At 32.3% G+C, this 17,550-nt stretch overlaps 2 protein-coding genes across 2 annotated transcripts in view; one reads left to right on the forward strand and one right to left on the reverse strand.

The window, feature by feature from the left end:
- Nucleotides 1-17,550, forward strand: part of LOC119667770 (cdc42 homolog) — a 324,819-nt gene that overhangs the window by 38,848 nt on the left and 268,421 nt on the right. The window lies entirely within an intron of this gene.
- LOC119665659 (putative nuclease HARBI1) lies at nt 13,554-14,177 on the reverse strand. The gene has a single exon (XM_038074887.1). The coding sequence runs from the start codon at nt 14,175-14,177 to the stop codon at nt 13,554-13,556; it is 624 nt and encodes a 207-aa protein (XP_037930815.1).

The following is a 17,550-nucleotide window of genomic DNA, read 5'->3' on the forward strand; positions in this document are numbered from 1 at the left end:
ACGTTTACCTCACTAAACCTAATACAACTGAAAAATGGGCATAGCCCAACGTTCGATAATGGTAGAGGCGTATCCTACATAGATTTCGCCTTTGTCAGCCCGTCATTAGTAAGGTGTTCGCAATGGAAAGCAACAAACCACTAAAACCACAGCGACCACCGCGCTATTTGTTTTTCTATATCGTTGAAAGAGAAGTTTGTTTTAAAAAAATCTCAAAGAAAAGCACAGCAAAAACAGAATTTATGACCGAAAATATGAGTTCCGGAGACGGGGATGCTTCTGAAAAATCAAATCACCTTATGAAGGAACTATGCAACATCTGTGATGCATCAATGCCAAGAAATGGCAGAAGTAATGGGTGCGCACCTAAGTGTTGGCGGATAGAAGAAACGGCTTTACTAAAATCTCAATGTTTTGCCTTCCGTAGGCAATTCCAACGTCACAGATTTGGAGTAGATGCGGAAAGGCTTCTACAAAAATACTGAAAGAACAGATCTAAACTTAGGAGGCAATTATTAGGAGTAAGAACCAAAGTTTTCAAACTCTAATCAATGATGTAGAACAAAATGTTTGGGCTTTAGAATTTTTGTTTATAAACAATAGTCTAAAGGCAGTTGAGTCAGTTGGAGTCGAAAGGCAGTTGGAGAGAGTCAGTTGTGTTCTGTGAGTGAGCTCGTGCTGTGTAGAGCCGTTGGGATAAAATTTAAAACACCAGCAGTGGGTGTTTTTCTGAAGCACTGGTGCGTGAGTTTCTGTAAGTTCAGCTAGTCTGTTTATAGTCCGTTTGTTTAACCACACAATGTTTAAGTGAAGGACAAAAAAAGTTTGATATTTATTATAGAATTGAATATGTGATTTTGAAAAAACAATAACAAATATATATTGAAAAGTGATTAAGGAATAAATAAGCATATTTGAATGCCTAAAATAACATAATTGTATGTTGTAAATTTTATTAAATGAAAATATATATCAATAGAAATAGAATAGAAATAAAAATATTTGATTCTCTTAACCTTAACACAAGACTTGTACATTTTTTTGAAAGTGTTATACAGTGGAAGCGAATCAGCAGTTGAGCAAGTTATTCGTGTTCTAAAATAATAATAAAGACTTTGTTACTTATGCTTGTCTAAGAAGTAAGCAAACAGCAGATACTCCCGAAAATCATAACAGTAGATAAGAAGTTTATTTTCGACTGAGAGCTTTGAACTTTTATTCAGAATCCAGTAGACCTCCCGCAGTCTGATGCCAAGTGTTTTTCTTTTTGTAAAAATATGGTGTTTCTACGTTAGTTTCGTGTCGAAGTGTTGTAAGGACGAAAATTTTGACCCCAAATTTCCGCCTACATAAAAACTAGGCACTGAATTAACACAGGTTATTTTAAACAATAAAAGAGGAAAATTGTAATTTTTGGTTAATTTAATTATATTTATTTACAAGAAGTTGATAATTTTATTTTAAATAAAAAAAATTATTTTTATTGACGATTTAAAGCGCGTGCTAGAATAACAAACTGTCAAAACAAAACACGACGAAAACAAAGTCAAAAGCACAGCGGCTTCACGGCAAAGATCATAAACACAGCGGTTACACTGCACAACCCAGTGGGTAAACGAACGGGAAAATTTAAAATACGCTATAAGAAAGCTCCGGCGTATGGGTATTTAAGACAGCGAAATTGTTAAGGAGACACGAGTTTATGAGGATTCGTCAAGGTGGTATTACGCCGAAAATATTAAAATCCTGCGTTGGTTTTACGGCAAAGGCTATAAATTATACATGTCTATGAAACATATATAACCATAGTATAGTACCAAAATACTCTCTCACAATTAGACAAATGGAATTCAAAGAAGGAGAACAAAATTTTTAAGTCGCATGTAATGTTTGTTGATATTTTATCATCGTCAATAATTTCATTGTCCGATTCACCAGCAACATTATCAGGTGGGAAACATTATTATTCAATAGATAGCGGAGTGTCACTTGGCACTAATGAGTCATGTTTGCTCCAATTGTCAATAATATGCAATAGTTCCTGATTTCTTAGATATCTTAGGAACGATATTATAATTTTATTTACTTTTAGCAGGAACAAATGAAAGCCCTATCTAAAATAATTATTTATTTACTTTACTTTTATTTACTTTTTATTTATTTACTTTTTATTTATTTACTTTTAGCAGGAACAAATGAAAGCCCTATCTAAAATAATCAAATTTAGACTAACTCAACCAGCAATTAAATATCAAAATAGACTTATTATTATTATGCATAGTAAAAAACACAAGTTAAAACAAATCAGAAGAGTATGATATTTATTAGAGAGATTACTCTCATTTTATTTCATTACCTAACGACAAATATTTATATGGCATTGTTTCATCATTATATTGTTATGGGGCCCAGCGTGTGGTTCACCACACGCCTTTTTTTGCCGTTGTCTGGTGGCAAGTAACTGTTACTAAGGCGTCGGCAAAAATTACGAAAATTATATTTGGACTATTGTGAACACATATTATAACAAATAAATTAGTTTTTATTTTTTTTTATTTTAATTTTCATTTAATTAAAAAAAACATTTTTTTGGACACTTTTTATTTCGGACCAGGTAAACTCATCAACAGATGAAAACTATTCTAAATATGTATATTTATATTATTAAGATATCAAACCAAGTAACAAAAATAAAAAACATTGAATTAATTACGTTTATATATTTTTAAATAATTCTCAAAGTTAGCCATGTGGTGTACCACACGGAGGTACGAAATGGGTTAAGCGCAATTTTTACATCAAGTAATGACTTAACTGTATGCCTTAAGGCATCCCAGTTGGTTAATTTGATGTGCAGATAACTTTTTTGAGTTTTTAGTTGTGTTGTGTCAACCTTGTTTTCACATCTTGTCTTCTAATGCCCTCCATGACACGGTGGCAAGCCTGAAATTCTCGCCAGTATTGGGGGTGGGTCTTGGCATCAGTAATCTATGCTGACATCAACAAAAAAATTTTAATGCCATGTATTTGGTTCTTGTCAGTTATAAAGTTTATATCCCACAGTCACTGTCTGTACTGTAAGGCTGAGTCGTCCCTCCCTACACCTGTGAATGATGATGTGCCTCATTATTTCTTTACCACCACTCCCTAACTTAATAATCCATTTGGTTTTAGTTATTTATCGAATATTAAAACACACATCACCTGTCTGTACCACCCGTTTAGCAACTTATTTTTTAGGCATTGTGAATATAACAAAACTTACAATATTTTTTTATTATATGTATCTTATCTTATTTCAATTAAGGTAAAAGTGAATAGAATTTGTCGATGTTTTCTTCTTTTTATTTTCTATTTAAAATCCAACCAAGCTTTAATTAGATACAAAAAATAATAATTCTTATTTCATAATATATAAATTCAAGTATGATAATAAAAAATTAATTAAAACTATTTTATACTGATAAAAAAGTCCTTAAAACTATACAAATATATGTTTATTCTTACAAGTAATATATTTTTGTAGATAAAATATAAAAAAACTTGTGATGCACACAAAAAAAATTCTTGATGTAATCAAAACAAAAAAAAAAGAAGAAGAAGAGAAGAAAAAAAAATATGCATGAAGAGTAAAAAAAAAATTTGTTTGCCTAGCCAGGCACTTACCACAACTGCTCAAATGACGTCACTCGCGCGGTCGCTGTACCTAGACAAAAAATTTTAAATAAAAGATGTGCTACCGACAAATAAAAAAACTTAATAGCACATAATATTAACAGAAAATATTATTCCAATAATATAATATAATATTGTAATATAATATTAGAATACAATATTATTTTTCTTTTTTTTGTTTTTTTTTTTCTTTTCTTTACTTCTCTAAACCGTGAGTGACATTAATTTTAAACTTATGTTACTCATATTTTTATATAGCATATATTATTCTTTTGTGTTTGAAAAAGTAAGTCGCGTTCGTGGTGCGCTCCGTGTTTTTTCGAAGTGAAACCTAGTAAAAGACTTGTCATTAAATGCGAAAGTACCAAAAAATATAATATAATATCATAATTAGTTAAAGAACTTGCCGAAAGTGCCGAAATATCGCGCCCGCGGTGTTATTTTATTAATTGATTAGATTTTTTTTTTTATAATATTCCGAACGGAAAATCAAAAACATAAAACAAAAAATAACATTCACCTAATATTTGTTATTTGATATTTTATTACACATATACAATCAGCTGATATAGACAGCATAGTGTTGCAAAACTACTAAACTAGTGCACAATTTTTGGCTTTACATCGTGTAAAAAAATATTATTGTGTAATTCAATTTGTCAGCTCTAATAGCGTAGTTGTAAGTTATTTTCTTTTTATATATATATCAACTAACAAAAATTACGCAAAGAACTTAATCTAATATGAATCCGCAGCAACCTCCACTTTATGGTGGAGGAAAAGTATCAAAATTTAAAGAGAAAGCCGAAAGTAGTGCTATATCTAAATATATAGAAAAAATAAACAATATGGAGCAGCTATGTCTTCAACTCAGAAATGAGATAGAAGTTCTTAAAAAAGAAAATGAGTTGCTTAAAGGTTCTCCATTACCTGTTACCCAAAAGTCTGAGAATGTGCACAATCAAATTGTATACGAAACTGATGAAGATGAACTTGCGAAAGAAACGGAGTGGATCTTTAAGAAAAGGCCCGCTAAGAAGAGAAAACCTGATCGCTCTCCTGACTCCATATCTCCTTCCAAGGACAAAAATATGGCATCAGTTTATGCAATTAAGAATGCCTCAGCAGACCAAAAATCATCACGTCCACCGCCAATTATGGTCTCAGAAGGAATGAACTACTCAGATCTCCTTCTCATTGCTAAAAACAACTGTAAAGAAGAATTTTCTATCAAACTTTTAAATAGTACTTTGTACAAAATCAGTACATCTGAGGTTAATGACTACAGATCAATAACAAAAGCACTATCTACGCAAAAAATTGCTTGGTATTCTTATGAAAATAAACAACTGCGTCCGATAAAAGTAATAGCTAAACACCTTCCAAAGTCATGTGACCCGTCTGAGATTGTAACTGATCTGCAAGAGAAAGGATTGAACATTCTAAATGCGGTAAATAAGTGGAAGCCCTTCTCAAAAGAGCCACTCGACATGTTTATGCTCACATTTGATGCGTCCGAAGATATTAAGAAAATACACGAAATCAAAACTATATTGAATTGTGTTATTAAAATAGAAACAATAAAGCGGTCGAGACAAATACCACAATGTAAAACATGTCAAGAATATGGTCACACTCAAAACTATTGTGGCAAAATAGCCCGATGTGTTAAATGTGCCGGCAACCATAAGACAATAGAATGCAAAAAGCCTGATCAGCAACAACCTAAATGCTGCAACTGCGGAGAAGAACATCCGGCCAATTACAGAGGTTGTGTAGTGGCTAAGGAGCTCCAAAAACAAAGAAATAAAATAATTCAAGAGAAGAATGGAAATCTCCAGCGAAATAAAGTGACCAAAAATCAACATAATAATAAACCATCTGATTTAATAAACAAAAACTTAAAACCTACTAACAAAAACAATCCAACGTACGCTGAAATGGTGCGATCCAACGCCCAGCCTGATGAAAATCATAAAATTCTTAACCAAATATTAGAAAAATTAACTCTACAAGAAAGCTACTATAAAATGTTAGATAAGAGGCTTACTAAGTTAGAACAAAAAAAGATAACTTAATTAATAATGTCAAGTTTACTAAAAATAATGCTTTGGAACTCTAATGGTTTACTCAAACATTTTAGAGAGCTTGAACTTGTTTTAGCAGCCAGAGAAATAGATGTTTGCCTTATTACTGAAACGCATTTCACACATCATTCATACCTAAAATTTAAAAACTACGAGTTTCATCACGTAGTACATCCCAGTAATTGCGCTCGAGGAGGTAGTGGAATCTTAATTCGGAAATCTCTTAAGTATTTCGTATCCAAAATAATCTCCAATGAAGAATTTCAGGCGATAACCATTACGCTTGATCTGCAATGTAAATTACAAATTACTTCTGTCTACAGCCCGCCAAGGCATAAAATTAAAACAGAGCAGTACAAACAGCTTATTGAAATGCACAAACACCGCTTCATCATGGGCGGTGACTTCAATGCAAAGCATACGCACTGGGGTTCTCGTCTAATCACAACCAAGGGGAGAGAACTTCTAAAAGCGATACAACAAACTGGCTGTGAATGCATGTCATCCAGAAACCCTACGTATTGGCCAACTGATACTGAAAAAATACCAGACCTCCTTGATTTCTTCATCATAAAGCAAGTCTCGACATACATACAATCTTAAAATCGAAGACGGAACCGAACTTAACTCTGACCACTCCCCGGTATACCTTACTACATATGGCTCTCCTATTGTTAACAACGTGACGACTAAAATTGTCAATAAGTCAACTGACTGGAATTACTTTAGAACATTCCTTTCTAATAATATTTCGGCTTCGACTGAAATTTCCGGTGAAGGCGATGTGGAGTTCGAAATTATAGACCTTACAAGAAAGCTTCAACAAGCCGCGTGGTTAAGCACTCCTATATGGAAGAAATCAAACTGCCCGCATAGATATCCAATGGCCATATTAGAACTACTACAAAAAAAACGTAAAATAAGGAAAAAGTGGCAACATTCGAGATCCCCAGCAGTTAAAGCTAATTTAAATAGGCTGACTAAAGAACTTACCTCTGAGATCAAGCGCTTTAAAAATAAACAATTCCATTCATACTTGTCTGATTTGACCAATGATCGCAGCACAGATTACTCCTTGTGGAAATGCACTCGAAATATAAAACGTCCAGCCTCTCATAACGCACCAATAAAGACCTTCACTAGCCAATGGGCCAATAGTGATAAAGAAAAAGCTGAACTTTTTTCTGAACATTTAACAAAAGTATTCTCTATTTCTGGTAGTGAGAATAGTGTTGAAACTTGTTATCTGGGTACTAATAGCATAAACAATTTGCCGCCAACTAGCGAGCTTGAAGTAATGATGATAATAAAGAACGAACTTAAGCTAAAAAAAACACCAGGATATGATCTCATTACTGCAGAAATTCTTAGAGAAATCCCAGCGAACTGCATAGTTAAAGTTACTAACATCTTCAATGCTGTTCTACGATTGAAATATCTCCCTTCGTTGTGGAAGGTCTCAGAAATTATTATGGTCCTTAAACCGGGGAAAGATGCAAACGAGGTTAGCTCCTATAGGCCAATAGCTCTCCTACCTGTGCTTTCAAAAGTATTTGAAAAAATTATGCTTAAACGGATGTTGCCTTTACTTGAACAACAGCAGACCATACCTATGCATCAATTTGGATTCAGGTGTAATCACTCGACCATTGATCAAGTCCACAGAATCACAAACGTAATCGAAACTGCCCTTGAGGAAAAGAAAGTATGTTCAGCAGTATTCTTAGACGTATCCCAGGCTTTCGACAAAGTTTGGCATACAGGTCTACTAACAAAAATAAGAGACATTTTTCCGTTGGAGTATTTCGATATGGTTTCTTCTTATTTGACCAATCGTTACTTCCGTGTTAAGCATGGAAACGATTACAGTGAACTCCAAAAAATCAACGCTGGGGTACCCCAAGGCAGTGTACTTGGTCCTTTGTTATATTTAATATACACACATGATTTACCAACGAGCTCAGCGACGTTTACAGCGACGTTCGCTGACGATACAGCTGTTCTAGCGATTGGAGATGATGAACTAACAGCAGCCAGGCGTCTGCAGTCTTCTGTCAATGACATTATCGCTTGGGCTGAAAAGTGGAAAATAAAACTTAACCACTATAAATCAGTTCACGTCAACTTTACAAACCGAAATATCAGATTTATGCCCCTCTACATTGATGGAATACAAATTCCACATTCTAATACGGCTAAGTACCTCGGTATGACATTGGATGCAAAGCTGAGATGGAATGAACATGTAAAAAAAAAAGAGAGATGAACTGAATATAAAATACAGATCAATCAAATGGCTTATTGGAAAGAAGTCGAAACTGTCACTTCATAACAAGCTTTTAATTTACAAACAAATATTGAAACCAATTTGGACGTATGGTATTCAGCTCTGGGGATGCGCTAGCAGCACACATGTTGAAACCATACAAAAATACCAAAACGTTATATTAAGGGGTGTGGCAAATGCACCATGGTACGTAAGGAACTCTGATCTGCATCGTGATCTAGGGATAAATACGGTGGTGGAAGAAATACAGCGAAATGCAAGAATGCACCTGCAGCGACTGTACTCTCATCCGAATGATGAAGCTAACGAACTGGCGTCAATTGAGCCAACACGTCGCCTTAAGCGTCTAAAACCTTGTGATCTTTGGTCGCAACCTGTCCGAAATGCGTGATAAATGAACTTGCGTGATTTCTAATTAAATTCTTTATAATTGTTGATTAAAATTGTTTGTTAGCTTATTATATTGTTAGCTAGTTACTCTTATAAAATTTATTTAATCAAATAAAATAAATTTATATATACAAAAAAAAAAAAAAAAAAATATATTATTATTATTATAGCTTCTCATTTTTAATTAACAATATAATTTACAAATAGCAATAGGATTAAATATAATTTAATTATTTTTTTTCTATTTCTTCTAAATATTCCTATATACCTAATTAACTAATTTAACATATCAAACTTCTGTAACAAGAAAATCATCATAACATATCAAACTGAAACAAAAAAAAATCGTTATTAAATAAACCTATTACTAAATATCATTGATTTATGCAAATGAGAATAACAAATATCCTTATCGGTATTACATACATTTGGGTCTTCAATTCTGCAACTGCAGTCACAGTTATGTTGCCAGTGGTATTTACTGTTATTGGTGTGTATATTGAGAGCTCCGCAACCTTTACCGTAATGTCCACCGCCTTGCAGCTACTGCTGTTTACCTTGATAATGCTTCACCGTTGTATGTAGCCACTTCTCTCGATCCTTTTATGTTTTAGTTCACAATTTTTCTCACGAATCAATTATTTTATTTACTATTCTGACTTTTTTATATACTTTTCAAATAAAACGTTATTGTTTTAGGCCTTAGTTTAACTTATACTTTAATTTAATTAAAGATGGTTTGTTTTTCAAGAATTAATGATTTTTAAGATATACTCTAACTTCACCTTTAATTAAAATAAAAAAAAATTATTTTAGCTAGCACTTTAATTTTTCTTTCAATTTAGGTTTTCAGGAACTTGTTATTCCAGTTAATATTAAGCGTTTTCTTTTGTAAGCATATCACAAAAGAACAACCGCTTATTTTAAAAGTAACATATGAAACAACAACACTGCTGGCTTATTTAGTCCAACCTTTTTGAAACCGCTTAACTAATAAGCAGCTCAAATTCAATGGTTGCCATAACTAAAAACTCGTCTATTGTGAACGATTTTTGGAAGCACATATGAAATTTCCAGTTCACGGCCAGCTGTTAACTGTGTTTAAAAAATAATAATATACAATTCTTTTCAACTGCCAACTGCAGTTATTTAATATAACATTTTGTAATAAATTTAGAGGGGTTTCAAAACCCCTCTAAATTTTAATAAAGCTTCTTTGTCACCATACAAAGAAAGTCTAGCTTTACAGCAACACGAATACTTTATTCAAAAATTTTGTAATAAATTTATTTTGCTGTTTAAAATTGAGTGAAACGTAAGTAATTGTAGAACTTAAAAATAAAAATATTAAGGAACTCTATTTTTCTAATTATATACATATTTATAGTCATATTGTAACATCACGAAAACGGTGGATCAATGCAGAAAGAATTGGGTTTCTGCATTGCTATTTAGCAAGGAAGCACGAGTTCGAACACACAAAGAAAAAGAGGGCGGCTTATTTTAATGTATTAGAAGACATGGTCGCAAAAAACATTACTGTAAGTTTGACGAATGATTGTATAACCAGGCGAAATGTATGGTAACAACCAAAATTTTATTTATTAAAAATTTTATTGCTCCAACGTCGTGGGTATAGTCACATAACACTTAACAGGCATTACTCACTTGAATTGATTAACTCAAAGATTCCTGTATTAAAAAAAAAATAAAATTTGTTAAGTAGTGATAAAAACATTAACAAACTAACTCACCGCAATCCATTGCCGGCAGTAACATAACTTTTGCACTGAACAAACTAATTTTAAAATAATTTTTCACTGTCATTTAAACACGTTAACCAGCACAACATTTTATTAAAAAAAACAAATAAGATCAAAACAAGATGTTAATAACGAGACCTGTCAAACTAAGAAAGCTTTTGCGCAAAGGTTCTTGAACGAAAGCAAAGCTTAGTCAAAAACAACTCCTATTCCACATGAATAGGAGATAGAATTCGCCGTAAAGCGGGATTTTAACTGGTGCATTGCAGTGGGATCAGCTAACGAGCTTTGATCAACGGTCGTTGAACTTTAACCAAAGAATCTATAGTACAAAGAAGTGCCACGCTCATACAAACGAAATACCCACTTTATTTTGCTGGTGGATTTATAATAAATCCACCCACCCTCATGCAACAATGTTTGATCGAGTCACAACTGATATGATGTTCAGTTCAAACCTATATGTGAGTCAAGTAAGGCTGACAAAAGCCCGACTGCATACGTATTCAATCATACATGCAACCCTCTGTATTATATTATATGCATGTTTGTATGTTTGTTCGCTGTAAAATGTTCAAGCGATCAAACAGCATTTCAGTGACGAAATCAAAATTGTGTACATTTGATAAGTTTTGAATTTAATAGTATAAAACAAAAACAAAATTACCTGTTTGCTATGGGTATGAATTGTAGTGTTAAAACATACTACAAATTTATTTATGTCTCAAATCTGATTTTTTCCATTCTATGAAGCTTTATTTTTAAATGTTGCCCATGCGCAATGTTTCGGAAGCAATATCGTAAACACCAATTTTAACAATTCAATCCGGTGTAAATAGCATTCATGCGTTTCCTCAAACCAGAAGGCATTAATAGTGGTTTTAGTGACTTCTACACATTTTTGCATTAAAATTTTTCTTACATTTCAAATATTTTTTTTAAAATACTTTTCAAAAACTTTTATATGAATCTTGCAACTATTTTTTAAAATAATTACAAAAAGTCACCAAAAATTCAAACTATTAAGAAGTAGTTCCATTTGAGGTAAAATATATGCACAAATGTGCAATAAAAACATACCTATTTATGTACTGCAGACTTAATGTCACCAATATCACATTTGTACATACATAATAGTTTTTGTAGTGCATCATTTTTTGCAATAAAAAAAAATATATTCTATTACTCTTTACTCCTATGATATGAGCCTTTTCAGTACAAGAAAATAAAGCAACAAAGTATATGGTAAAATTGTTTCAGGGATTTCTTTACCATTCACTTCGCTACTAATCAATGTATATTAATTAAATAGACAAATAAAAACAAGAAAGGCAAAAGAAACAGGCGTATAAAAACAATTGTGGGTTGCAATGAGTTTGAACTGAACATCATACCAGTTGTGACTCGATCGAACATTGTTGCATGAGGTTGGGTGGATTTATTATAAATCCACCAGCAAAATAAAGTGGGTATTTCGTTTGTATGAGCGTAGCACTTCTTTGTGCTATAGATTCTTTGCTTTAACGTAGCTACAGCTGATACCGTTGACCGTTGACGATATAAAACTGCGTGCACCAGGAAGAAGGCTTCTTGTTCGGTTTCTACGCAGTGACATAGCTATATTTTAACACTATCGATTTCGGCAGCGAAGGTGCAAGTAACTGACTACTGGATATTGGATAAGTTAAATTTTATAAAGAGAATTTAATATTATATTATAGAACGTAAAATATCACTAATGAATTGTTTGAAATTAAATTTTAAAAAAAGATATTTTAATATTAGATTAAATAACGTAAAATATCACTAATAAATTGTGATGTGCAAACGAAATAAGTAAACGCAAACTGTTAAAAGAAAATTACTCAAATATATATAAGTAAACTATAACCAATGAATTGTTTAAAAATTAAATTTTGTAAAGAGATATTTTTTTTTGAAAAAAAGAAACAAAAATTTGTGATATGCAAACGATTAAAGTAAATTAAGCTTCATAGAAAGTTCTAAATTTTTGAATATAGAAGGAAACGTAAACTGTTAAAAGAAAATCACTTAAATACAAGAACTAAGACAAAATAAATTGTAAAACAAAATAATTTAAATATTAATAATATAGCACGTAAAATATCATGAATTGTGTTTGAATTGTTTAAAACTAAATTTTATAAAGCGATATATGTGTTTGGAAAATAAATTTTTTTTTAAATAGCTAATGTCAATACTAAAAGAAAAATAATAAATATATATTTACAAATTGTATAAAATTAAATACATTGAGTATAATTTTGTTGATTGGAAATATTTTATATGTAAAGGCGACGAGTGGTTAAAGGTAAATTTGTAGGTAGCTATCGCAAATAGGGTTGAAGGATTGAGTTAAGGGTTGAAAAGGTAAGCGAGATTCAGGGCTTCAGCAGTTACTGAACCTAGGCTGCACGAGGTGTAACACACGTAGCTTGAACAGTCACGTGTGTCTATACCATAGTGTAGGAAGCGATAGGTTGCTTTAACAGTAACCCAACGTCTCTGACCCCTGGACGCTTTAACAGTGTACAGGGAAGGGCGTGTTGTCTACGACCTGTAATACATCACACGTAGCTTTAACAGTCATGTGTGCTTGTATTATATCGTGTCGCGTATCGAGAGGGGTTCAGCTGTATAGATCGATTTAGTTTGCCTTCAATTCAGTCCTTCAGAATTCAGGGTTGCAACAAAACAAATTTCTTGTGAGGACCTTGGACAAGGCTGAGCTATCCCAGCTCTAAACGAACCGCCAGAAAAGGTTCATTACAGTATTATTATCTACTTTTTCTTTTATTTCAGGATAAAGAAAGAACGGCGCTGTGTCTAGAAGGAAAAATGCGGACTTTAATGAAAGCATATAAAGTGACAATAGACAACAATAAACCAGCGCCAAGTGGAATCGGATCAATGACTTCAACTCCACCACCATCTTCAACTTCTCGTTTGTCAACAGAAAAAGTACGCAAGCACTCCGCTCGCGACATGTACTATGAGGAGAAGCTTAAATTGAAAAAAATTGAAATGGAAGAGAAACAGAAACTAAGACAACAAAATTGTTAATAATATCCAATATCCAGTGGACGGATATTGGGCGGTTGATCAAGAAATGGAGCGCAAAAAATTGTCACTGTTGGAGGCCGTTGTGAAGTCATTAAATCCATAATTAGTTTAGTTTATTATTTTATTTAGTTTATTTATTTGTTTTTTTTTATAATTTCAATAAACACAATTTCTTTCTATATTTTGTTGTTTGTACTTTATTTTCATTATTTAGTTTTAAATCTAAATAATATTTTCTCTTGGCAAGTAATTAAATAGGTTTTGTCTTTAATCAATTGAGTCATCCAACTCTGAAGTATCAAAACATTCTGGTTGATCTGCCGTTTCTTCCACACTATTGTGTTCGTCATTGTTTTCGCAAAAATCATCCTTACTTATACAAATGTTGTGCAGAACATATACACTGGCTACGATGTTCGTGATTGCAACCAAATTACTTTGTTCTGTAAACTTTGATAGTCTGCGAAAGCGACTTTTTAGTACACCAAAATTATTTTCTACTATCATTCGTATAGAGGAATGCTTTTCGTTAAATTTTTTTTGGTTTTCATCTAAGTTTCCAGTATCTCCAATAATAAGTGATGAGTTTGGAAATAGTTCACTCTGATTTAACTGTGCACGTCGGTATATATCAGATCTTCTCAAAACTGTAAAGTCGTGCAAGGATCCATGTTCACCACAACTAATATTCAAAAATTTTTTGTCTGTATCTACAACAGCCTGCAAAACAATGGAATAGTATTGTTTGCGATTGAAAAAATCTTCACCATGACATGTTGGTCTTTTAATTGGAATATGCGTGCAGTGTATTGCTCCTATTATACCTGGTATTTCATGCTTTTCTTCGAACTTCTTCATAACATCGGCTGCAATTGATCCTCCTGGCCACATAATATATTCATGGCTTATTGATATGAAGAAACCTGTTACATGCCGGACTGTACCCCAAGCCAGTGATATTGCAACACCAAAAAGATTTGCCAGCTGTCTGTAAGTAACTGTATTACTTACATACCAGATGTACATATATTGATTTCTGCATCCCACGCGTTGTCTTCCACCACTAAATTGTTTTGGAAAGTACTCAGATTGTGAAAACAGTGCTGAAATAAATATGGTATAATTATTTAAGAAACTTTAGTTTACAACCTTCGTACTTATAATGACTTCTATCGTTTCTCGTTGTAGTCGGAAATGCTGTTTAAAGTTCTGAGCACTCATAGTTTCAATAGTATAATAGATTCAAAACTGGAACATTTTTCATGTTGCTTCGGTTCTGAATCCGATTCAGACGAACATGCACTATCAAATATGTCAAGAACTTCTTTCACTCTATTTTCATACTCAATTCTTTTTAGTTAACCATTTTTTTCTATTAACGTAGAAAAAGCCTGAAAAAAACAAATTTTATTCACAATCATTTAAAAAATGAAATTTTCTTACCAATAATTGCAAAGAATTATTCATTTTGTTAATTTTCCCTTTAAATTTTATTATGTGTTTTGCAAATACAAACAAAATTTCCAGTTTTTCCAGAGTTGCCATTGAAAGAAGCGCTTATTTTATTTGTTCTTTTGTGACATGCTTACAAACGAAAACGCCTCATATATAACGAGTACATAAAATCAGAAACCAACAAGGAGAACGCAATAAAAATGCCAGGTTAGAGCAATATTGATGCATTACTATATCTGCTTAGTGAAAAGTTTAAATGAGAAGACGAAAATTCAATTACCATGGGAATAACGGCAGAAAATTTTGATAAAATTATTCCTTATTATAATGGTAAAACGATCCATGTAGAAGTTTGGCTACATAATTTTGACAAAAATGCGGAAGTGTATAAATTAAATAAGATAATTAAATAAGATATGTGCAGGCCAGAGGTAAAATGATCTAAGACGTTTCTCGAAGTTTTTCTTCTCAGCTTTATAAAAGAGTTGGACTTCAGATGTGTAACCAGTGAGTTTGGGTGCATATATATAGTTCTTTATAATTCGAAATATTACTTCTTTGATTCGTTATATACCAAGGTGCATTTGTGACCATGCATACTATTATCGATTGGAACTGCAAGATAATTGCTAGGTTTGAATTTATTGCAGTACCCCATAATTGGACGCCATAACTCCATATAGGAACAAAACTCGACTAAGGAACAAAAATAAGTTTCGCAATTTGACCCAATGCTTTACGGTTGTTGAATATGTGTGTTCTGCAGGTTAGTTTACAATCCAATTCAGATGTATTCCCAAGTATTTGGTTTCAACAGCTTGCGATAATTGGTCATTGTTTATTAAAATATACGAACAGATAGAACGTTTTGTAGTAAATATTACCTGGACAGATTTTGTTTAATTTGGGTTGAAACTCCAATTTTTCATCCAGAGGGCAACATTGTTAAGTCAGGTTTATAGTTTGGTAAAAGCATGGATTGAATCACTATCCACTAATAAAACAGCTGTGTCGCCTGCAAATGTGCCGGTAAGGCGAGCGGTAAGGCGATGGTCCGCAGTATATAAAAGACAAAGCATTGTTCTCATTATGCTATCTTGAGGTACTCCTACTTCTTATATCATGAAGTTCTGTAATTTCATTATCATGCTTAATGAAAAGTGTCTTGCCGAGAGGTATGATTTAATAAATATGAAATAATTTAAGGATAGATTCAGTTTTCAGTATGGCTCTCATGCCATATCCAATCAAATACAAAGACTGGCAAGTCTTTGGCGAATTGATGGTCAGGGATGAATCTGTTTTGTTGAGTAATCGGTGAAAGGCGCATTTATTGCGTGATGTGATTTGACGTCTTCTGGGCTTTTTCCTGGTTTATGTATCACGCAATAAATCAATTTACTAACACGACCTTAATAATCTCACTTATACAGTGAGAAACACAATCCCTATTGATGGTAGCTGCTGCAAGGTCATGCCTGTGATTAAATCGTATCATGGAGGTTTTTTTATCTTTAATTTCGCTATTACTAGAAATTACCCTAACTTCATTACTAGAATATTTTTTTAATATGAAGTTCTAATTAGTAATGCTTTTGTAGAATATTTATCCTTTGTTTCATAATATCTGACATATTTTGGTTATCGTTCTAGATATAAAGCAAATGTTTCTGCTTTTTCTATGTCGCTTCTTGTGCATGAGTTGTCGGTCTTGTGTGTAAGTCTGTCTGTGTCTGTTATTATTTTCTATGGCTTTCCAGAGGGAGTAGTTTGTATCACTTGAAGCACTTAGCTTTTGGAGGTATAAGGACGTGCGACTATTGTTGTACTTTATAAGAAGGGCTTTTGCGAAATTACATAAATTGTTTTATCTGCAGGGAATCTCGTCTTTCACCTATGTTATGTTATCTCATCTTACGCTTTTCTTTGATAATGTATCTAATGTTAAAAAAAGATATTCTTGCTTACCAATTTTAGAAAAGGGTGGAGTTGATTCTCAGGCTGATATTTGGGCACATATGTGATAAAGTTTATAGTGCAGAATTTCAAAGAAAATTTGAAAGAAAGTTCGGTTTCTGATATTAGCATTACGTCGACCTATTTTCTTTTTAAGATTGTTTTTATTTCAACAGATCTATGATTTTAGGTCTCAATGTACCCTTAACATTTTCCTTTGCATGTTTTTATAGATTTAACATCCTTTCTAGTTGGCAAGATGGTCTTTTCCTTTCATAATTCACAGAAGCATGATTTGGATTTGCGGTGAAAATATCCTTTATAATTTTTAGCTTAAAATGAAGATAACAAATAAAAGTACTAATAAAAAATAAAATTGATTTAAAAAATTTATTTATTTAGTAATTTTTTATATGTTGAAACAAAATTTACTTTCTGTACGCAGAGCAGAAAAACTCTAAGTGTATATTTCTACAAAAACGCTTTTTATTCAATTTTCCGTAGTTCGTTTTGTATTTTCATGAATTTATTAACCACAAGTTTGTTTAAAATTTTTTTACTTGTTATATGTTTCCTGATTTAGGCAGTGATAGAAAGTAATTCTTAAGCAACCAGAAGTTGTTCTATTGGAGCATTCATGCTGTATAATGATAAACGTTGTTTGTTTTGAGAATAGGTGCTGCTTGTACAATAGTGTTTGGATACATTATTCACTTTTTGTTTCGTCAATTAATACGATCGTTTACATATTTTGTTGTTTATTGTTTGGTATAATAATATGTTCTATTACTTGTCTGTGGTAAAAGTGTGTAAAAGGCTTCCAAAACTATACAGAGAACTGATTTTAAATGTC

This window comes from Teleopsis dalmanni, chromosome 1 (assembly GCF_002237135.1).
Source record: "Teleopsis dalmanni isolate 2A chromosome 1, ASM223713v2, whole genome shotgun sequence".
NCBI classification, from domain to species: Eukaryota; Metazoa; Arthropoda; class Insecta; order Diptera; family Diopsidae; genus Teleopsis; species Teleopsis dalmanni.